At 35.7% G+C, this 23644-nt stretch overlaps 1 protein-coding gene across 4 annotated transcripts in view; it reads right to left on the reverse strand.

The window, feature by feature from the left end:
* The window catches only part of LOC106069769 (erbin-like), an 82240-nt gene that overhangs the window by 26301 nt on the left and 32295 nt on the right, over window positions 1-23644 (reverse strand). For all 4 annotated transcript variants that reach the window (XM_013229505.2, XM_056029312.1, XM_013229506.2 and 1 more), the window contains 3 exons: window positions 20776-20982; window positions 5364-5481; window positions 18-96 (listed from right to left, as the gene is read on the reverse strand). In XM_013229505.2, the coding sequence (XP_013084959.2) occupies window positions 18-96; window positions 5364-5481; window positions 20776-20952 (374 nt within the window). In that variant the 5' untranslated portion in view covers window positions 20953-20982. The remainder of the gene's footprint in view (window positions 1-17; window positions 97-5363; window positions 5482-20775; window positions 20983-23644) is intronic.

The raw sequence follows: 23644 nt of genomic DNA on the forward strand, positions 1-23644 counted from the left end.
TGTATATGTGTACATACTTGCCAAGTGGATTGACGCTGGCATCGATGGATCTCAAATATTTGCAACCTTTGATACTCTCTGGAACATCAATAATACCTGGGCAGACAGAGAAGACACATCCAAGTAAAAGTTGTACACTTGAAGTAGGCGACAGTAAGAGGAGATGGAAGCAAAACAGATCAGATCTTATCTTATACATAACAGACGTTACAGAAAATTATTACGTCCTACTTAACTAAGTGTCCAGTAGTGATACAATACTGTAATACTGTATATATGTTTATAAATGTTATTCTTTTTTTTTTAATTCTTATTTCTTTTGAATATTTTTGTTTCTCACTTAGAGTACTGTAAACACAAGAAAGCTTTTACGTTTCAATGTAGCCTGATGTTACTCTCATTACAGTCAAAGTACAACAACAAAATATATCACAAAGACATCGCATGCATTGAATGAAGTCTGTAGACTGTATGGGGGCTTGACAGTAGTCTTACTGGCGTGCGGCAATCAACAGCCAAACGAAGAGACTCCCAAGTGCGAACGGGTTCCCCCCTATCCGTCACGTGACGCGTAGTTTCTTTATAGGCAGAAATCAGGGCGACAACCGCCACCTGGTGATTTCGAAGAGTGATCTGAACCAGCACGACCCCGGGTCTAACAAGATTTTACTACAGATTGTATATTTCTTAGTTGTAAAGCCTACGTCAACACCTCAAGCTCTGTGTCCCTGCCTTGTGAAGTATTCCCTTTTCCAACTAAGCTCTACACCTTAGCTCATCACAGACAGGTTCCCAGGTCAACGTAGCACAATCAAGTAGAAACATGTTTGTTATCCATATATGTGAGCACATACACATATGTATGCATGCATATACACATGCCTATATAAACTTAGACACAAAAGATCATGTCTTCATGCTTAATCTACCATAGAAATATTTATTTTATCTTACTCAATTTTCGCTTCTTATTTCATGAGTTCTAGCCGGTATTTCAAAACATTAGACACAATAAGTTCTACCAGAGGAGCCACAGCGCAGCACCAACAACAAAAATAGATGATTCAAACAATGTTGATGTCAAGTTATGCTAAAGCACCAAGCATAAATATAGTATAGTTAGTCAAAAAATTATATATTTTAGTGGGACCCCTGTTAAGTAGTCCGCATTAGGCCTAAGTCCGCAATAACCCAAAGCAAACAGCCTTTGATCACATTATTTGTTAAAGTGTAAGAACGTAAAAAGGCGATGTACTTATTTCATTAAGAATGACTAGAACTTAATGTCACAACAGAGCGTTAAGACCTGACATTTATGTTCTTTGATCAATAGAACTTAGAACACAAAATATGACAGACATTCATGAGTTGTTTTTATAGTTCCACATACACATACAAATCCATTTACAATGAGGGGGAAAAAAAGAGACCAAAGGAACTGTAGGTTTACGTTGTGTATGTAGTAGGCCTATATCGTACACGTCTGTAACACTGGTAGGCCTTCTAGACAAATAGAAGTTGTATGAGTCACGTTTTATTAGGCAAACATGACGACAAAGTGAGAAGTTCCCCAGTATCAAATAATTCTAGCCAAATTTGTAGTAGGCTACATATGTAGCTCTTGTGAGCTTAGAGGTATAGAGTTGATTCGTTTATACATAGTGTAGTATAGGCTTCCTGAGTGACTTTGACAAATGGAACGGTTCTAGTTTGTCCTAAAATACTTTATGATGTGAAATTATATTCTTAGCAAGAAGATGGTCCAAATGCATCCTGTCAAGCGAGGAATTAAAATATTATTTGTTTGTGTCTACTAGTTTACGCCCTGACTACCTGTGCTGAATGTAAATGTAATATTCAGTTTGATGTTGACTAAATGTTTAAGCTTCAGCCAATTCTTTTAAGTTAATAGCCTCTAAAAGAATTTTTAGCGGCCCCCGAAAGGGGAAAAGACGCTATTAGTTTTGTGAGGCCTGTCTGTCCGACTGTCCGTTCGTCTATCCGTCCGGTTTAGATCTCAGAAACTAGAAGAGAAAATGAAAATCGGACATCATGATATTTTAGATCATTCAAAGTTCTGATGCAACGGCTACTTTTTTTCTTTTCCGAAAGTGAACCATCTAATTTTTAAAATTATATATGCAAGCAGATTTTTCAAAAAAAATACACCACTTTTCAATGAAAAACTTCAGGGAGGTAACTGTTTTTAAAAGGTCATGGACTTCTTCATTAATAGGCTAAATCAAGCTTCATTCATAGATTCGCTCATTGGTACAAAACATTTGCATTTAAAGTCACAATGGTAAAAGTGTCAATGGATCATTATAAAATATATTTTCCATTTATTAACTAACTCATTGAATATATACTTATTCAAATTTTATTTTTAAAAAAGATTTTTTATACGAACTTTGTTTAGGTTACAAGTTTCAAAAATACTACGAACTACTTTTATAGCGCGCAGTTTTGACATATACACATTATAGGGGCCTACACTTGACAGTGACAGTCTAAACAAGACTAAATAGAGCCCAGATCTACATAATTATAATATGAGTTCTAGTCTAGATATAGTAGAATCTATACCAATATTCTATATCTAGATATAGACTTAGATCTATATATAGACTTAAAATTAGATCTAACTCTAGATCTAGACTTAGAGATTTAGAATGTACTTCTAGATTAATCTAGATTCTAGATCTATGCTTAGATCTAGTTCTAGACCTAGACTTAGATTAAGTTAGATCTTGAATCTAGATTTAGATCTAAAACTAGGTCTAGATCTATGTCTAGTTTATATGACAAATGACAATAAAGATATTAATTTTTATTTGCGAGGGGAAAGTCTTGTGCTTTGTACACAATTGACTCAATTGTAGCTTAAAGTAGGTCAAGATTTTTTTAAAATTTTGTTAGAAGAATACATCTTTTTTAGTTTCTCTTTATTACAATGTAACATGTTATTAATTGTGAATGTATGGATAAGGTTAATAATTATTATTTTAAAAAATATAAGTGTACGCTAAATTAATATATGGAGATGCTGTGGCTGAGGGGTAAAGCACTTGGAACTGGAAGTCCCGTGTTCAAATCCTGGTGAAGACTCTAGGTGGACCACTTCGGGGGCCGATTTTGAGTTTGTGTTTCCACATAAACTGGCTTTGTAACCTTGTTTTTTAAAGTATTCTTACAAATGGGCTTCAGTGACCGAGCAATAAAACATTTAGCTGTCGATGCGAATGTCTAGATTTCGAGAATCAAAAGAAAGGCTGTGATCTTTCAATGGAAGTCAACACTTCCGCCCAGAATGCTGGAAGCATGACATAGGCAATTAGAGATAAATGGGGTTAGTCGTTGTGCCTCTTCAATCTTTGAACACAAAAAGCAGTTGAATTTGCCATCGTCTGCGCGCTCTATGTCACGAAATAACTTTTCTTATGAAATGATTTTTGAAATAAAAACGTAAGAATACTGCTCACAACGTTGAACCTACTTAGAGGTAGCACTCTTAGATTTATATTGCTTCTAGTCAATATGTAATTGTGTATTGTACTTTTGTTTTCTTTGAGCAGCCTCTTGTGTACGTGGCTAACGATGACACTCAATTTTACTCAGACAAATAATTCCAAATTATAAATCGCGCAGAACGTAATTTAGTTAAAGGACCAAAGACGCGTTGATGTGTGTTGCGACGGACAATACTTCCAGGCAAACCAATTTATCTTTAGAAGCCACCCACATTGGCAAGTCCATTAAACAACTTCTAAAACATAAACGCCCCTAGTTAAATGTAGCAATATCAACAGTAAAAGAATTATATGTTCAGAAATGTATCTCTTAAAGTCAAGCGTAGAGAGGTTGTTTTTTTTATTATGCAGTAGGCCTAATACATTTTGATGGGAAAAAGCGAAAACGTCTTAAAGAAACAAAGAAAGAAAGCATTCAATAATATATAAATATAAATATAAATAACACAAACAAAATCTAGAATATAAAAAAAAAAGAAACATCGCAAATAGTTGTGAAAACATAAACAATGTTAGGTTTAAAACACAGACATATGTCCATATTTTAAAATAACATTCCCAAAATGGTTCAAAAGTTTGTGTGTGGTATTTTGTATAGGTTAGGGTCGACGAGCGTAGATTTTATGAGTGTCCTGGGAGTTCTAGTTCTGCAACGACCATAAAACACAGGACGATCTCTGGTGTTTATGGCGTACAAAGAAACTTAGTAACAATAACTATGCAGGTAAAAAAAAAAATTCTATCTGAACAACAAACTAAGTATACTTTTTAGTTTTTAGTGAATTCACTGAACTCTAGCACTCTTTAGTACTACAAAAAAGACAACCGAAATTTCATGACTTCAACAATCAGATTGTAAAAATTCTAAGTATCAAAATATGTTGAAATGGACAAAACTTTGGTAATTATATATATTTTTTATTTTAATAATTTGTAGATCTTTTCAATCAAAATGTAACAAAAAAATTGGGATAGAGGTCTAGATATGGGAGTGCTTTCAATTTTTTTAATAAAATGGTTATGAAAAATCATACATTTAGGTCAAAGAAAGTGTTTGTTAGTCCTTATGATACACAAAAGAATGTATCCTTACTAAAGTTAGGCATGGAAAATATAACTAAAAGAAAGAGAAGAGATAAAGAAAGGAAAGATGGATTTTTAAAAATAGAGAAATAGGGATTGCGAGAAAAAGGTGGAAACTTATTGGAGAAAGGAGGGAGGTTAAATAGAGACGTTCCCCTTTCAGACCTTGCGATCTATGGGGCAGATGATGTAAAGGTCATCTGTTTCTGTGGTCCACGGTTAACGAAGGTGTCAAACGCCTTTACTTTTCCCCAACTAATGTCAGGTATGCATTAGAGCTATCTTAGAGTCGCCCAAAGATCCCGAAATTAAAATCCCAGTTTTCACCAGGATTCGAATCCGGTATCCCAGTTCGGAAGCCAAGCGCTTTACCGCTCAGCCACCGCGCTTCCTAGGAGGAAGGAGAAGTGTGCTATGTATGAGATGAGTGAGTAGTTCTAAAAATAAAATTGTTCTTCGATAGATTACTTTTTTATTTTGTTGGGTCTATAAACCAACCAGTCAGTGAAGTTATAAAATACGTTGAGATTTCATATGAATAGCGATAGGTCATACTACTAACAAAAGATAATTCTACTAGCGATAGGTCATACTACTAACAAAAGATAATTCTACTAGTGATAGGTCAAACTACTAACAAAAGATAATTCTACTAGCGATAGGTGGTCATACTGCTAGCTACAGTTCATATTATTAACAATAGGTCATGCTACTAGCTACAGGTCATGCTACAAACCGTAGGTCACTTACCATTCTTGCTAAAGTCCAACTCCTCCAAGTTTCCCAGGCTGGAGATAGCAGGCGGAATGTTGGTTATCTCATTGTCACTGATACTCAAGTGTCGCAAGCCATGACAGTAAAAGAGTTCCTGTAGAGAGATAGACAAAAGAAAAGAAAATGTATTTGAACTGCAAAGATTAGCCGAACGTTAGAGAAATAGAAAAAAAAAAGTTTACTCTAGATGTTTCCTTATTTTCTATGTCTAGATGTTTCCTTATTTTCTATGTCTAGAGACTGTAGATATTTCCTTATTTTCTATGTCTAGAGACTGTAGATATTTCCTTATTTTCTATGACTAGATGTTTCCTTTTTTTCTATGTCTAGATATTTCCTTATTTTCTATGACTAGATGTTTCCTTATTTTCTATGTCTAGATATTTCCTTATTTTCTATGACTAGATGTTTCATTGTTTTCTATGTCTAGATGTTTCATTGTTTTCTATGTCTAGATGTTTCATTGTTTTCTATGACTAGATATTTCCTTATTTTCTATGACTAGATGTTTCATTGTTTTCTATGACTAGATGTTTCATTGTTTTCTATGTCTAGATGTTTCCTTATTTTCTATGACTAGATGTTTCATTGTTTTCTATGTCTAAATATTTCCTTATTTTTTATGTCTAGATATTTCCTTATTTTCCATGACTAGATGTTTCATTGTTTTCTATGCCTAGATGTTTCCTTATTTTCTATGACTAGATGTTTCATTGTTTTCTATGTCTAGATATTTCCTTATTTTTTTATGTCTAGATATTTCCTTATTTTCTATGTTTAGATATTTCCTTATTTTCTTTGTCTAGATGTTTCCTTATTTTCCATATGTCGATATTTCCTTATTTTCTTTGTCTAGAAGCTTCCTTATTTTCTATATGTCGATATTTCCTTATTTTCTTTGTCTAGAAGTTTCCTTATTTTTCTATATGTCGATATTTCCTTATTTTCTTTGTCTAGATGTTTCCTTATTTTCTATGTCTAGATGTTTCCTTATTTTCCATATGTCGATATTTCCTTATTTTCTATGTCTAGATGTTTCCTTATTTTCCATATGTCGATATTTCCTTATTTTCTATGTCTAGATGTTTCCTTATTTTCCATATGTCGATATTTCCTTATTTTCTATGTCTAGATGTTTCCTTATTTTCTATGTCTATATATTTCCCTACTTTTCTTTGTCTAGATGTTTCCTTATTTTCTTTGTCTAGATGTTTCCTTATTTTCTTTGTCTAGATGTTTCCTTATTTTCTATGTCTAGATGTTTTCTTATTTTCTATGTGTATATATTTCCTTATTTTCTATGTCTAGATGTTTCCTTATTTTCTTTGTCTAGATGTTTCATTATTTTCTATGTCTAGATGTTTCCTTATTTTCTATGTCTAGATGTTTCCTTATTTTCTATGTCTAGATGTTTCCTTATTTTCTATGTCTAGATGTTTCCTTTTTTTTTCTATGAGTGCAACTGAGGTAGCTGTATAGAACACCTATCTCAGAGTGAGTGCTGTATAGAACACCTATCTCAGAGTGAGTGCTGTATAGAACACCTATCTCAGAGTGAGTGCTGTATAGAACACCTATCTCAGAGTGAGTGCTGTATAGAACACCTATCTCAGAGCAGCTGTATAGAACACCTATCTCAGAGTGACTGCTGTATGGAACACATATCTCTCAGAGAAACTGTATAGAATACCTATCTCTGAGCAGCTGTATAGAACACCTATCTCAGAGTGAGTGCTGTATAGAACATCTATCTCAGATTGAGTGCTGTATAGAACACCTATCTCTGAGCAGCTGTATAGAACATCTATCTCTGAGCAGCTGTATAGAACATCTATCTCTGAGCAGCTGTATAGAACACCTATCTCAGAGTGAGTGCTGTATAGAACACCTATCTCTGAGCAGCTGTATAGAACATCTATCTCTGAGCAGCTGTATAGAACACCTATCTCAGAGTGAGTGCTGTATAGAACACCTATCTCTGAGCAGCTGTATAGAACACCTATCTCAGAGTGAGTGCTGTATAGAACACCTATCTCTGAGCAGCTGTATAGAACACCTATCTCAGAGTGAGTGCTGTATAGAACACCTATCTCAGAGTGAGTGCTGTATAGAACACCTATCTCAGAGTGAGTGCTGTATAGAACACCTATCTCAGAGTGAGTGCTGTATAGAACACCTATCTCAGAGTGACTGCTGTATGGAACACATATCTCTCAGAGAAACTGTATAGAACACCTATCTCTGAGCAGCTGTATAGAACACCTATCTCAGAGTGAGTGCTGTATAGAACACCTATCTCAGATTGAGTGCTGTATAGAACACCTATCTCAGATTGAGTGCTGTATAGAACACCTATCTCAGAGTGAGTGCTGTATAGAACACCTACAGCTGAATAGAACACCTACAGCTGTATAGAACACCTACAGCAGTATAGAACACCTATCATCTCTAGGAGCAGATTTATTTAAAATTAGAGGCGTGGTGGCTGAGAGAGGTCCTGGGGACTCGGTTTGAAGGGAATTGGAACTTCTATTCATAAAATAGAGAGAGGATTCTTACATGATGAATCGTTTTCACTCTACCGCCTCCTCCCCTTTTCACATGAGAAAACATGATTGTTAAAACAGAATAGTCAATTTGGATACAGAGTCTATGTAATTGCGTATAACTTTGTCATAACTATTTAAAGAAAGACTTTGTGTTCGAAAATTTAGAATTCATGGGAAACTTTAATTTTAAGTATAAGAGTAACAATTGAGATGAGTTCTGAACCCAAATATTTATTTTCTCTTCGCCTAAACTTTACTCAATCTGAGATTTTTCTATTGTATTTTGGGACTATAAATCACAATTTATACTTGAATCCTAGAAATACACAAAATTTAGAAAAATCTAATCGGTCTACTGAATTCTTCCTCCCTCTTCCTAATTTTTTTTTGTTCAGAGATTTCAATTCTAGTTCTGCAACAAAACGAAATTGAAAGCAGGCGTATTGAACAAAATAAATCACTTAAAAATTAACCTCTTTTTCAAATTTAATTTTTTGACTTTTTTTTTGTCGGCGACGACCGTTAAGAATCTAAATCATTTTTATCAATCTGTGGGGTATCTTTGCAAGAAACAAATCAGTTGTATTTGCAAAGTAGTTAGGGCCTATAACTTCATATTAGAATATTTTTCAAATAAAAACATTATTCAAAAGGTTCTTAAAAATTAAACATTTAGCGCGCTTCAAAACGGTCGTCGTTCTGTTGACGTCTTATTCTAACCAAAACAGATGGTGTCGTTTAACATGAAGATAATATTACGTTAAAAAGCCTAAAACGACATACTTAGGTTACTTGTGCCTCGAATGTCAGTTACACTTCGCCCCCATGGTACATTATTTTACTTAATTTGACCTGCCTTTTTTAATAGGTTGAATAATGAGCTTTGGATGTCAGGAGAATGCGTTTCTGTAGTTAAGAATGCAATAAAACGCTTGGTATCGGGGCTTCGACCCGAACCCCGCAGGGGAGCTTATATCGCTCTCCAAGACTCCCTAGCTGTCAAGAGAAGGGCCACCAAGGTAATCGTTGATTTCTTTTTTTGCCTAAAGTTAAGACACGGTGCTCTAATTGTGATGTAGATCGGCTTGTACATGAATGTAGAAGGGTTCTGCTTTTTTTTTTGTTCCTTTGCACCCCCACCCCCTTTTTTTTTTTCAATCTATTTTTACATAGGGGGAAGACAGAAAGGACGAAGTGAAAAATGAACAATAGTAAGAAGAGAGTTGTAGTAATGAGAGGGGATGGGCGGGGGGGGGGGGAAGGAGTCTATCCAATACTCTAAACAGACACACTATTTGAGTTGCAGTACAGTTCGACCTCTCGGAATGTGCTGTTTGTCTTGTCTTGTGGGTTATCTGCAGACATTAATAGCCAACAATAATCTGATCCCTGACTGACAACTTGAATTTACTAGCGTCACATTACACGAGTCTCTGTGACTTAGTGCCCTATGTGTGCAGTTGTTTATTTTACAATTCCTCTTTGCAGCTTTCTAATTCTTCAACGGGTCAAAAAATAAAAAAGCTAAGACCTGGGTGTATGGGTAAACATAGTTCTCGAAAACGGCTTTAACGATTTTCCTAAAAATATCTTAGAATTTTTCAAAGTATAATAAAAAATTAATTTAACTTAAATTTGGCTAGACAATCTAGACAATCTCTATCTTGAAAAGATTTAACATCAACAGGTTTTTTCGCTTGTAGGCCTTATTCATGAAATAGTTTAACCATTAAGTCTGAATCTATAAGTCTGAATCTATTAGCCTATCGTAAGAATTGTATATAATACTGTTATAAACCTGGTGGTGGCACAGATGGGGGTAGTGGTGTGTGTGTAGTCAGCCGACGCCAATCGTCCCAGGCCAGCGCTAGACGAGCGGTCAACCGTGACGAGTTACGACTGTCAGCCGAGTCGAGTGTCAACAGGACAGTTCGGGAAGGATCGCAGCGTCACGAGAGTTGTAGTCATCTGACCACCTAGAAACGTCGAGCGGCGTTCTGTCCGGTTCGAGAAGGCCAGTAGGGACCCTATATAACAGCGGAGGTGTCGCAGTCAAGACGGTCGAGAAAAGGGGCTCAATACAGCGAGGTTCAGAAAGCGGGTTCACGGCAGGGGTTCAGAGCCCGGTTCACTACAGTCCGGTCGACTACAGCACAGTTCAGCGGTGTGGTTCTGTACGGAGCATTACGACGGTTCAGTGCGGAGTACTATCAAGTACAATTGAGACGAACGGCGTCTTGATCTTGGTCTGTGATCGAGTCCGACACAACGAGCCTAGTGTGTGAAGTCAGTCCTGAACTGTTGAACCCAGTGAAAGCCCGGAACGAGACGGAGAGGCCAGTGCAAGAGCTGATACGGCGGAACGGTGTTATCGAAGAGATATTTGTACGGTCTTGTGTTACGTGCTGCCAATTGTACAGTATTGGCTGTTATTTCTTCAACTATTAAAGTGTTACGTTACTTTGGAGCCCTGAGTTGTCAAGTTCTTTAAGTTGGTGGTGTATGGTGCAGTTTGCAGAGAGCCTGGATAGTGAGATTCGTAACAATACTCTGAGAAGATTTATACACTCGCTTAAAAGCAGGATTTTGTTCGTTGATACTGGGAATAGGAGCGGGGTTAAAAAGTTTTCCATTTTTGTTTAAATGTATTATCCATTAGTTGTTTAGAGTAAAATAATTGCACTTACGAAACAGTCATTAGCTTCCCTTTTTAAAAAGAATTTGTAAAAGTTTTAACTTGTATTGTTTCTAGGTGGTTTAATCAGATACTGTGTCCAAGAAACTGTGAAACTTGACATTAGCTAAATGTAGATCTTTTACGTTCTCCTCATCATCATCATTCCATTGGAGTGAGGCCTTAAAGGTTCACATAGCTTCTAAGACTTAAACTAGACACATGTTCACATAGCTTCTAAGACTTAAACTAGACACATGTTCACATAGCTTCTAAGACTTAAACTAGACACATGTTCACATAGCTTCTAAGACTTAAACTTGACACATGTTCACATAGCTTCTAAGACTTAAACTAGACACATGTTCACATAGCTTCTAAAACTTAAACTAGACACATGTTCACATAGCTTCTAAGACTTAAACTAGACACATATTCACATAGCTTCTAAGACTTAAATTAGACACATGTTCACATAGCTTCTAAGACTTAAACTTGACACATATTCACATAGCTTCTAAGACTTAAACTAGACACATGTTCACATAGCTTCTAAGACTTAAACTTGACACATGTTCACATAGCTTCTAAGACTTAAACTAGACATGTTCACATAGCTTCTAAGACTTAAACTAGACACATGTTCACATAGCTTCTAAGACTTAAACTAGACACATGTTCACATAGCTTCTAAGACTTAAACTAGACACATGTTCACATTGTTTAGAATAGACAACTTTAAACTAATTGATAGAGAAGTTAATTTGATCAAATATTTTTCTTGACTCTACGAAGTCCAATCTTCGCAAAGCTCACAATTCCTTGTTGCTCACACCGAAGACAATTCTTTAAAAATCCTTGCAAGATCGACCGCTTAGTGAACAATTAGTGCAAATCTTTCTTATCAGTAAAACTAGATTAATATCATTATGATTTTGAAAAGATAATTTGGTATACAAAGCAACGAATAAAAAGCACTGTAGGGGGTAGAAAGTCAGCGATCGACGAAGATAAGGTCACAATGGCTGCTGTTAGATGATTGAGTTGTTTGTTTCTTTATCATTTCATTTCTTTCACAACAAACATAATAGAAAGAAAGAGAGAAAGAAAAGAGAGAGAGATGGAGAAAGAGGGAAGAGAGAGAGGGGGGAACAGTTGGAGGGTGTGAGTACGAGAGAAAGAGAGAGAAAGAGAGAGAGATTGTGAAATTGATTCTAGAACATATTTTAAAAACAAAAATGTGCACTATAACATTGTCTTAGTTTGCCTGACCAGGGCCTCCTATTGGACTGAACATTGTCTTAGTTTGCCTGACCAGGGCCTCCTATTGGACTGAACATTGTCTTAGTTTGCCTGACCAGGGCCTCCTATTGGACTGAACATTGTCTTAGTTTGCCTGACCAGGGCCTCCTATTGGACTGAACATTGTCTTAGTTTGCCTGACCAGGGCCTCCTATTGGACTGAACATTGTCTTAGTTTGCCTGACCAGGGCCTCCTATTTGACTGAACATTGTCTTAGTTTGCCTGACCAGGGCCTCCTATTGGACTGAACATTGTCTTAGTTTGCCTGACCAGGGCCTCCTATTGGACTGAACATTGTCTTAGTTTGCCTGACCAGGGCCTCCTATTTGACTGAACATTGTCTTAGTTTGCCTGACCAGGGCCTCCTGTTGGACTGAACATTGTCTTAGTTTGCCTGACCAGGGCCTCCTATTGGACTGAACATTGTCTTAGTTTGCCTGACCAGGGCCTCCTATTGGACTGAACATTGTCTTAGTTTGCCTGACCAGGGCCTCCTATTGGACTGAACATTGTCTTAGTTTGCCTGACCAGGGCCTCCTATTGGACTGAACATTGTCTTAGTTTGCCTGACCAGGGCCTCCTATTGGACTGAACATTGTCTTAGTTTGCCTGACCAGGGCCTCCTGTTGGACTGAACATTGTCTTAGTTTGCCTGACCAGGGCCTCCTGTTGGACTGAACATTGTCTTAGTTTGCTTAGTTTGCCTGACCAGGGCCTCCTGTTGGACTGAACATTGTTGAGTGCACTAGATATATTTAACATTTCAAGAAACTCTTCTTCTTCTCATAGTACAGAAATTTCAATTAGAAATAAAAGTAGAGTCACCGCGTGAAACCGCGCCCATTGTTCTTCCATGACAGTGAGGAAAGGTTCTCACTGAAAACAATACAAGAAACTTGCGCTTTCAAACAAATCAAGGGACACAATTCTAGATCAACCTAAAATGTTAGTCAGTGATCGATTTCTGTCATGTCTGTCTGTACCTGTGGTTTCTTACTGAATGTCAATGTCTGGGGTAGTGACTACGTGGAATGCAAAAACTGTGTGACATTTATTCCAGGGTCTCTCGAGTTAGAGGTTTCTTTCACTGATCTGCTAACTATTGATCGACTCTCGAGTTAGAGGTTTCTTTCACTGATCTGCTAACTATTGATCGACTCTCGAGTTAGAGGTTTCTTTCACTGATCTGCTAACTATTGATCGACTCTCGAGTTAGAGGTTTCTTTCACTGATCTGCTAACTATTGATCGACTCTCGAGTTAGAGGTTTCTTTCACTGATCTGCTAACTATTGATCGACTCTCGAGTTAGAGGTTTCTTTCACTGATCTGCTAACTATTGATCGACTCTCGAGTTAGAGGTTTCTTTCACTGATCTGCTAACTATTGATCGACTCTCGAGTTAGAGGTTTCTTTCACTGATCTGCTAACTATTGATCGACTCTCGAGTTAGAGGTTTCTTTCACTGATCTGCTAACTATTGATCGACTCTCGAGTTAGAGGTTTCTTTCACTGATCTGCTAACTATTGATCGACTCTCGAGTTAGAGGTTTCTTTCACTGATCTGCTAACTATTGATCGACTCTCGAGTTAGAGGTTTCTTTCACTGATCTGCTAACTATTGATCGACTCTCGAGTTAGAGGTTTCTTTCACTGATCTGCTAACTATTGATCGACTCTCGAGTTAGAGGTTTCTTTCACTGATCTGCTAACTATTGATCGACTCTCGAGTTAGAGGTTTCTTTCACTGATCTGCTAACTATTGATCGACTCTCGAGTTAGAGGTTTCTTTCACTGATCTGCTAACTATTGATCGACTCTCGAGTTAGAGGTTTCTTTCACTGATCTGCTAACTATTGATCGACTCTCGAGTTAGAGGTTTCTTTCACTGATCTGCTAACTATTGATCGACTCTCGAGTTAGAGGTTTCTTTCACTGATCTGCTAACTATTGATCGACTCTCGAGTTAGAGGTTTCTTTCACTGATCTGCTAACTATTGATCGACTCTCGAGTTAGAGGTTTCTTTCACTGATCTGCTAACTATTGATCGACTCTCGAGTTAGAGGTTTCTTTCACTGATCTGCTAACTATTGATCGACTCTCGAGTTAGAGGTTTCTTTCACTGATCTGCTAACTATTGATCGACTCTCGAGTTAGAGGTTTCTTTCACTGATCTGCTAACTATTGATCGACTCTCGAGTTAGAGGTTTCTTTCACTGATCTGCTAACTATTGATCGACTCTCGAGTTAGAGGTTTCTTTCACTGATCTGCTAACTATTGATCGACTCTCGAGTTAGAGGTTTCTTTCACTGATCTGCTAACTATTGATCGACTCTCGAGTTAGAGGTTTCTTTCACTGATCTGCTAACTATTGATCGACTCTCGAGTTAGAGGTTTCTTTCACTGATCTGCTAACTATTGATCGACTCTCGAGTTAGAGGTTTCTTTCACTGATCTGCTAACTATTGATCGACTCTCGAGTTAGAGGTTTCTTTCACTGATCTGCTAACTATTGATCGACTCTCGAGTTAGAGGTTTCTTTCACTGATCTGCTAACTATTGATCGACTCTCGAGTTAGAGGTTTCTTTCACTGATCTGCTAACTATTGATCGACTCTCGAGTTAGAGGTTTCTTTCACTGATCTGCTAACTATTGATCGACTCTCGAGTTAGAGGTTTCTTTCACTGATCTGCTAACTATTGATCGACTCCTTTGCTTGTCGGTGGCGGCGGCATTGTGCCATGACTATTGAGAACCCCTGATTTACACCAATGTCAAATCAAAAAATGTCGAATTTCAAGAATGTTGACAAGATCCGAGTTCCAAAAGTCACTCTATAACAATCTATTTTTCTAAGCAAGTATTGGAGAAATGTATACAAGGGAGGCAACTCTTAAGGTAGCCAAGCTGCTTCGTCTATCCACTCTATGGAATATACAAATGTTTATTTCTTTGTTTGAGACCCATCTCTGTAACTGACTCCTAAAATCCGTCTGATGAGCCACATTTAACCTTTTCTCAATTTTGGCAGACGACTTTCATGTCTAGCATGCATACGTCCCTGTTGGGATGACGATTGTGTTCAATAGGTGGATTGTTTGCCTCAAGCCCGATAGCTTGGCCGCAGCCTCTGTCTTTCCTAATCGGCACGCTACATCATGATAGGCATCCTTAGCGTTTGCTATAATGCTACCTAGGTATGTGAACTTAGCCAGCTCTACAAGCTCCGACCTACCAAGTTTGACGGGCCACCATTTGCCTTATAGTCCACTCACCGCATTAGTTTAGTTTGATCAAGTTTATGATAAGACAAGTATTGCCATAAGCCATATAGATATGTAACATTTTTTTTCCCCTTTTCAGCACTGTATAATCAGATTTCTCAGCTCTTTCACTTAAAGCACACATTAATCTTTATTCTTTAGTTGACAACAGCTATCTTTCCGTGATGTTGTTTATTTCGTCCATTTCTTTCAATATCTATTTTTTCCTCTTTTCATTTTCTGACGCTTTTATGTTTCAGTTTCAACTCCTTGATCTCTGTATTTCTTATATCGGAGATAATCGTTGTAAATACTCTGGTTCTAAAGACTCTCAGTGATCGATTTCTTCTTTCTGGCACCAAGACAACAAAGAACAAAGTAATACAACACATTTCTTTGTACAAACTAATTCTGAAGCTGCAGGTTATAAGCTCGCTGAACCCGGGCTCATTTAGTTCATAGAGCCAATTCATTGACGAGATTTCTTTAAAGCAGACTTAAAATCCGAAATCATCTTTGAACATTATTAAGTCTTTTTAAAATAGTGTGTGTCATCAACTATGAGAATTTAGTTTATAAAATATCAGGTACTACACTCGTCCATTTAAAAATTCCATCCATATTTACATTTTGTTTTTTACCTTCAGCCTTCTCTGAAAATAGACGCCAAATGAAGACAGTCTGTTACCTGGGAAAGTTTGTTTTTTTCTAACCAACCTTGCTTTTCATAGTGCCAGACAAAGGCCAGGAGAACGGAAACAAGGATCGCAAAAACTTCCCACAGAAAAGGCGCGAAAGATTTGCTGAGCTCTTTGTGACAAAGGCCTGTAATTAGTGGCACCTTTTTTTTTTCGTAAGAGGATTAAGGCTGCTGACAAGTTACCTGCCCTTAACAAACAAAAGTAGTTTTGTGTTTTCTCGTCTGCCGAAGTAAGAATAGGTAGAGTTATCTCCAGCATGGGAATGTCAGTAAAAAATGAATGTTTAGAGGTATAAGTACAGTCTGCAGAAAGAGACAATGTGTCTATGTCGAGGAAAGAGAAGAGACCGCAATGACAAATAGACAAATGTGTATGCTACACTAGTACAATAAAATGGTGAATTTGGTACAGCAGTTCTCGTGCAATGTAGCGGGAAGTCAACTTCTTGATTAGCCACTTTTAAGCTTGTTGATGTGAGGTAGCCTACACATTAGACGCCTTCGTTTTCTCTGGTGCCAGGTAGTCTACACATAAGACGCTTTTATGTTTTCTGTTGTCATACCCATTTAATGGGTTCACCATGGTCATCTCTGTGAGGTTTCAAGGAGACTATCCATTTGAAGTTTGTTTTGTTCAGTGTCAGATATTCTCTTCTGGATATAACTATTGCGCGTTTCTTTTGTTTCCCCTTCATCTTATTAACTATTTTATTACATGATGCGTAATCACAAAGTCAAAACACACACACACTAAAAAAACTTTAAAATTATTTGGAAACATTTAACCATTACTTAAAAATCTAAAACTATCTTTTGAAAATAAAATATTGGGGATTGTCACATATATTTTAAAGTTCAAACAAATCAGGGAAGCTATATTGAAAAACACTGTTGTCAAATATTATTTTGTTCTCCTCCAATGTTTTTTTTACAAAGCGTATATAAACTCGCTTTGTCTGTCTGTATGTCTGTCTGTCTGGCACAATTTTTTATACGTTTTTTTTCAGATTCACCCATTCTCGAATGAAGTTGAAATTCTACATTACTATTCATAGTCGATGATCAATCATGACTTTGCACAATTATTCACTGTTCCTAACAAAACATGAATTATCAAAAGGGGAAATAAATATTACAGCATATTGAGATATATGGCTGTAAATGTAGAATTTTTCTCCTTAGATAAGCTTTGTTTTAAAATATTTTTCTATTTAGCTTGTTTTTTTTATCTAGCGTATTAGCGAATCTCTGTCGTAAGTTTCTTACATTGAACCTAAGGTATGTACTAATTTTAAAACGCTTAACTTTCATGTTACATCATGGGTCTCTTTACAAGCTTCAGCAAAGACGCACATGCAAGTTTTAATTAAAAACATTCTTTAAATAGAGTGTGTGGGTTGACCCATATACATATGTAGCCTATGTATCATAAAACGCCTGTATGACCGACTTACAATCCCGCCTTTTTTTTTATTTCTGTCACCAAATTATAAGTTAGGAACCTATTTAATATCATGTAATATTACCACTATGAGCTTCCATACAAAAAGGTAACTCTGGTTCATCAAACTTGCTTTCTTTCGTTTGCAACATTTCAGCTTCAACAAACACCGACAATAGCGCTGATAGACGGTGCTCTACTGTGCCAAATATCATGAAAGATTGTCGATATTTTCTTTTTTTTTTCTGTTTCTTTTTTTTTACTTTTTTTTATTTCTTTCTTCCTGAAGTGTACAACCTTGCATTTTATTGCTAACTTCGAAAGCTTTACAGAAAAACTTATCATAATTGACCCTCAAGGTTTGTCGTAATTCAAAGAAATGATAGAGGATTTACCGTTTTCTTTATTTAAACGCGGCCAAGTAGGGTATAGTGCACAGTCTTATAGCTGTAGATCTAAATCTACCTAAATAAGGTAGAAGTAGCGAGACTTCAAGAGTGTCTAGGTGTACTGAGAGAGTGTACCTCCAAACATGATACTAAAACTAGATCTATTCAAAGCTCTATGCAGACATAGAACTACTCCATGTGCATCATTTCATGCCAAAAGAAAACGTTTCAGTGTTGAAAGACTTTTGAGTATTACTTCGTCATTAGTTTGTACTTGCCTTTCCATTTTCTCTAGTGGGTTTTGAATGGTTAAGTAAGAAGTTGTTTACAAAGCTCCTATCAACTCACTCTGTCTGGTCAAAAGTTTGTACACGTTATTTCTCCCACACCCAATCTCGGATCAGGCTGAAATTGTGCACAATTATTTCTTTTAACCTGGCAAAACAAGAATCAATTTAAAAAAAAAACAACAATTAATTAACTTTTGGTAATAGATTATTTTGTTTGGTATCTGGAACAAAGAAAGAAATTGTAATTGACTGATGTTATAAGCTGAATTAGTCCCTATATATGTCGTCGTCTGAGTCTCAGTGAGCCTACAGAAATAGAGTGACCATTGCATGTTTATCCAAGACTCGTGGTATTGAATTGAGTACACAAACACACATACACAAACACACACAAACACAAATACTAACTAGACAAATACACGTCAACGTTTATATGCATGTATCAGTTTTTAAACTGGACATAAGACCGATCCAATCAAATAATCAATCAGTTTTTAAACTGGACATAAGACCGATCCAATCAAATAATCAATCAGTTTTTAAACTGGACATAAGACCGATCCAATCAAATAATCAATCAGTTTTTAAACTGGACATAAGACCGATCCAATCAAATAATCAATCAGTTTTTAAACTGGACATAAGACCGATCCAATCAAATAATCAATCAGTTTTTAAACTGGACATAAGACCGATCCAATCAAATAATCAATCAGTTTTTAAACTGGACATTAGTGATGGGCAAAAGTTAACTAAAAAGTTGCTAACTTTTAGTTTAACTAAAAAAAATTAGTTAAGGCCAAAGTTTAATTTAAAAAAAATAGTTTAGTTAAAATCCTAGTTTAATTAATTTTTTTTTGTTACAAACTAAAAAGTTTAATTACAAATTTTACAAACTTTTTAACATACATACGGTCATACCAATAAATATTTAGATATATGTAATTCAGAGAATATATATAATGAATGTTAGAGAGGAGAATAAACTAGAGGGTGCACAGGTCACTAGAAAGCCTTTTGATCTTTACCCTATAATGGCCGCTTTTCCCGCCTTTTAAAAAAAATACACGTGTTCATTATATTTCTAGCAAGTTTCGCTGCTTGATAAATCTTGATAATTCCTTGCTTCTATAGATCTACATTTTGCTGCTTTTTTATTAAACTCCAGTGTGTTCCTGTATAGCTGCAGGCAAAGAATTTTGCTTTACTATAGATCTAAAAGAAATGTTGACTCTTTTTATTTTAAAACTTTTTACTAGATAGATCTAAAGTTAGAGTCTAGTGACGTCTACTACGTCTAGTCTATTAGTATTAGTCTATTACTACTATTAGATCTATAGTCATAATAGTCTATATATTTAATTATTTTAGTCTCTTAGTCTTAAGTAGAGTCTAACTCTTAGTAGTCTTAGATCTAAATGTAAATTTAAAATTATAAGTCAATAATATAGATCTATTAGTTTAGAGATTCTACTATTCTAGAATTAGTCTAGATTAGATCTAGATATATCTAGAAAATTCTAGATTACTTATTAGGCCTATACTGAGACCTAAGATGCAAAGATGATAGTTCTATAATATTAATGACTATAATAGGCCTACTAATAATAGTCGTCACTATACTAGATATCTAATACTAAATTAACTAAATCTAGACTAGATCTACATCTACTTCTATTGTAATTATACTTATATCTAGATCTATTAGATCTATATCAAGTATTATCTACTAGAGTATATTATATTATAGTATATTATAGATAGATCTAGAGTTACTAAGATATCTACTAGACTCTATTTAAATCTAGTAGTAGTAGTAGTAGTAGTAGTAGTAGTAGTAGTAGTAGTAGTAGTAGTAGTAGTAGTAGTAGTAACTAGTATTTCTTAAATTATTTTTAGATTAAAATATTAATTATTTGATCTTGGTCTAGTAGCTAGATCTAATTCTAGATCCAGATTATATTTCTGATCATTTCGTTTGTAGAAGATATTATTAATATTCTAGAATCTAGAGTTAGTTAGCGAGTCAACATGCAGTTTTATCATTACTTCTAAAAAGGTAACTTATATTAGAACTTGGTCAATTACTTCTAATTTCTTGCTATAATAGTATCATTCTAGTCTAATCTAGTGATTCTATTAAGATCTACATCTATCCCATAAAGACATTTAAATCTTTTTTCATGTGCACAAATAAATGTTTATTACATTTTGCTAAAGAGATTGGTTGTTGTTTATATTTTTCATTTTTGGCTGTTTCGTCCTTAAAAAAGGTCAAAATAGTTTGTAAAAGTTTAACTAAAGTTTCTTAGTTTAGTTTAACTAATTTTTTCAATTTGTGATTAACTAAAAGTTTAATTACTTTTTTTTAGTTCAAACTTAGTTTTAGTTTAACTAAAAAAATTTAGTTTAGTTCCCATCACTACTGGACATAAGACCGATCCAATCAAATAATCAATCAGTTTTTAAACTGGACATAAGACCGATCCAATCAAATAATCAATCAGTTTTTAAACTGGACATAAGACCGATCCAATCAAATAATCAATCAGTTTTTAAACTGGACATAAGACCGATCCAATCATATAATCAATCTAGCTATCCACTCACTTTTTTATCAGATAATTTCTTTTCTTCATACTATCAAAAAGTAACAGTGTATGTAGCCTATAGAAATGTGGCTTCTTGCGTATAGAAAGTAATACACAAAAATCAGGGATTGGACGTTACTTGGACGTCTATGAACTGGTTAAATATAAAGCAAGTCTACGAACTTACCCTGGGCAGGTCTCGGATCTGATTGGAATCACAGTACAGCACTTCAAGGGTTCTCTCTCTGTTGAACACCTCACTGGGGACGTCGTGGAGACTGGAGTGTCTATAGTCCAGCACCTTGACCTCCTCCTCGATCTTGGGTCGCAGACAGGGACATTTTTTCACTATGATTCCCGCCATGTCCTTGGACAAGGGGGCACTTCAGTGGAACTAAAACATTGAACAAAAGAACTTTGTGATATTACTAAAAAAAAATATTCCAAAGTTGTTCAGAAATAAGTTTTAATTTAGGGGACATTTTGAAACAATGGTGACTAGTGGATCTGAAAGGGTGCATACTAATAGAAAAAAAAAGGTTTAACAATTTTATTTCAAATTAAAAAAGGACACGAGCATTCTTCCTACAATTGATTTGAAAACTAACATTAATCGGAAGTGATAGCAACCTAATATAATTCTAGACTCTTTTATTGCATATATCGCAATAATAGTTCCGTTCAGTTCGAATCTATTAATTTTACAGATCAATGAGACTGAATGAAGCCAATGACACCCCCGCCCTGCTGTGTTTATCGCATGCTACTTCACTCACGCTGTCCATTACATTAGAGGCTCACCACTTGAACAGGTCAATTTCCACCAACCTGCAGAGTTTATTGATTGATAGAATCTATTGAACAGTAGGGATCAAACAATCACATCGGGGCACAGAGGAAGGGGAGATCTACCGTGCTATAAACCAAGCCGCTCAACTTGCTAAGTTTTCAATCATCAAGTCAAAACAGTTTCAAGTAAGACGTTTCCTTACTTCCAAGTCTTTGGCTGCCAGTTGGACTGAAATTAGCTGCTTAAAGACCTAGGCCTGCTTGGTTGTTTGTTTTAACCACTACACTAACATTGGCAAACTAATGCCAACTAATATGTCGAGTCTAATCCTTTAACAAATGTCATATCACAGTATATAATGTTTCAATTAAACAAAATACAAAAATAAAATTGATGTAAATTTAAATGACAAAGTGATTAGTCAAGTTTCATTATATCAGTAAACTCACTTTCTAGTTGAGAAACATGACATTGACATTTAGAATCTAGAACAGCTTGTAAACTTCTCTTTAGGTAATAGTTTGTTCAATTCTCTTGGTCACATGCAAATAAAGAAAGAGACTCTGATATTTTCTATTTTCCTTTTCTATCGCACTTGTTAAAACAGAAAAATCTGTATTCAATACAACGAGGTGGTTTTTTTTACAAGAAATTGAATATTTAGTGATTTTTTTTTCATAAAGATATTTAATTTGTTCATTAAAAACGTTTACACCATATCAGTATTAATATGTAAATCTGTTTATAAAGAGCTCTTTAAGCTCTAAGATGGAACCAGTAAAAGTAATAAAAGTTGAGTCACTTGGGTGATGGATGAGTCTGTGGTGTTCACTTAATATTTGAAGTAGTTGTTTACATCATATACTGAGTGATAGTTTTTTAACTTGACCTTTTAATTTTAAAATATGGAAGAAGTGCTTTGGTCCACACCATAGACTATTTATCTACCCCCCCCCCTTTATATAATAATGAGAGCGCAGAAGAATGGCACCAACGTGCTGAGATGATCCACTTCTTGGCCGCTATGGTGTTGACGTTTAAATTTCAGATCCCGGACGACTTTATACCAAGACATAGTTTCTCAGCTCCAAGTCCTGGTAGAGCATGTCAACAAAGAATTCTGTATTTCAACTGGGTATTGGTTCAACACAATGTGCAGATGTTAACGGGATACAGATCTAGGTCAGGCGCAGTGTGCTACCTTACGAAACATATTGATTATAAAATTGGGGTTAAGAAAACGATGCTTTAGTTAAAAGTAAAAAATAAAATACAAGTACTGTCCCCTGTGAAGAAGCCATTAAAAGCATTCTAACTATGGCTTTAGTAAATTGTTAATGACCTTTAAGATGTTAGCCGCTGTTAGCATAGGTTAAAATATGTGACATTTGCTTTCTGGTCAATACAAGGGACATGCTACATAATGAAGACCAAAAAACGTGTTAGAAAGACCAAAAACATGTTGATGTTGTTGTTGTTTCAAATAGAAAAGTATAACCACGTCGAGGTGTAGAAGTATGAAGCATGTCCAAATAGAAAAGTACAACCAGGTCGAGGTGTAGAAGTATGAACATGTCCAAATACAAAAGTACAACCACGTCGAGGTGTAGAAGTATGGAACATGTCCAAATAGAAAAGTACAACCACGTCGAGGTGTAGAAGTATGAAACATGTCCAAATAGAAAAGTACAACCAGGTCGAGGTGTAGAAGTATGAAGCATGTCCAAATAGAAAAGTACAACCACGTCGAGGTGTAGAAGTATAAAGCATGTCCAAATAGAAAAGTACAACCACGTCGAGGTGTAGAAGTATGAAGCATGTCCAAATAGAAAAGTACAACCAGGTCGAGGTGTAGAAGTATGAAGCATGTCCAAAAAGAAAAGTACAACCAGGTCGAGGTGTAGAAGTATGAACATGTCCAAAAAGAAAAGTACAACCAGGTCGAGGTGTAGAAGTATAAAGCATGTCCAAATAGAAAAGTACAACCACGTCGAGGTGTAGAAGTATGAACATGTCCAAATAGAAAAGTACAACCACGTCGAGGTGTAGAAGTATGAAGCATGTCCAAAAAGAAAAGTACAACCAGGTCGAGGTGTAGAAGTATGAAACATTTCCAAATAGAAAAGTACAACCACGTCGAGGTGTAGAAGTATGAAGCATGTCCAAATAGAAAAGTACAACCAGGTCGAGGTGTAGAAGTATGAAACATTTCCAAATAGAATAGTACAACCACGTCGAGGTGTAGAAGTATGAAGCATGTCCAAAT

This window comes from Biomphalaria glabrata, chromosome 5, assembly GCF_947242115.1.
Source record: "Biomphalaria glabrata chromosome 5, xgBioGlab47.1, whole genome shotgun sequence".
In the NCBI taxonomy this organism is placed as follows: domain Eukaryota; kingdom Metazoa; phylum Mollusca; class Gastropoda; family Planorbidae; genus Biomphalaria; species Biomphalaria glabrata.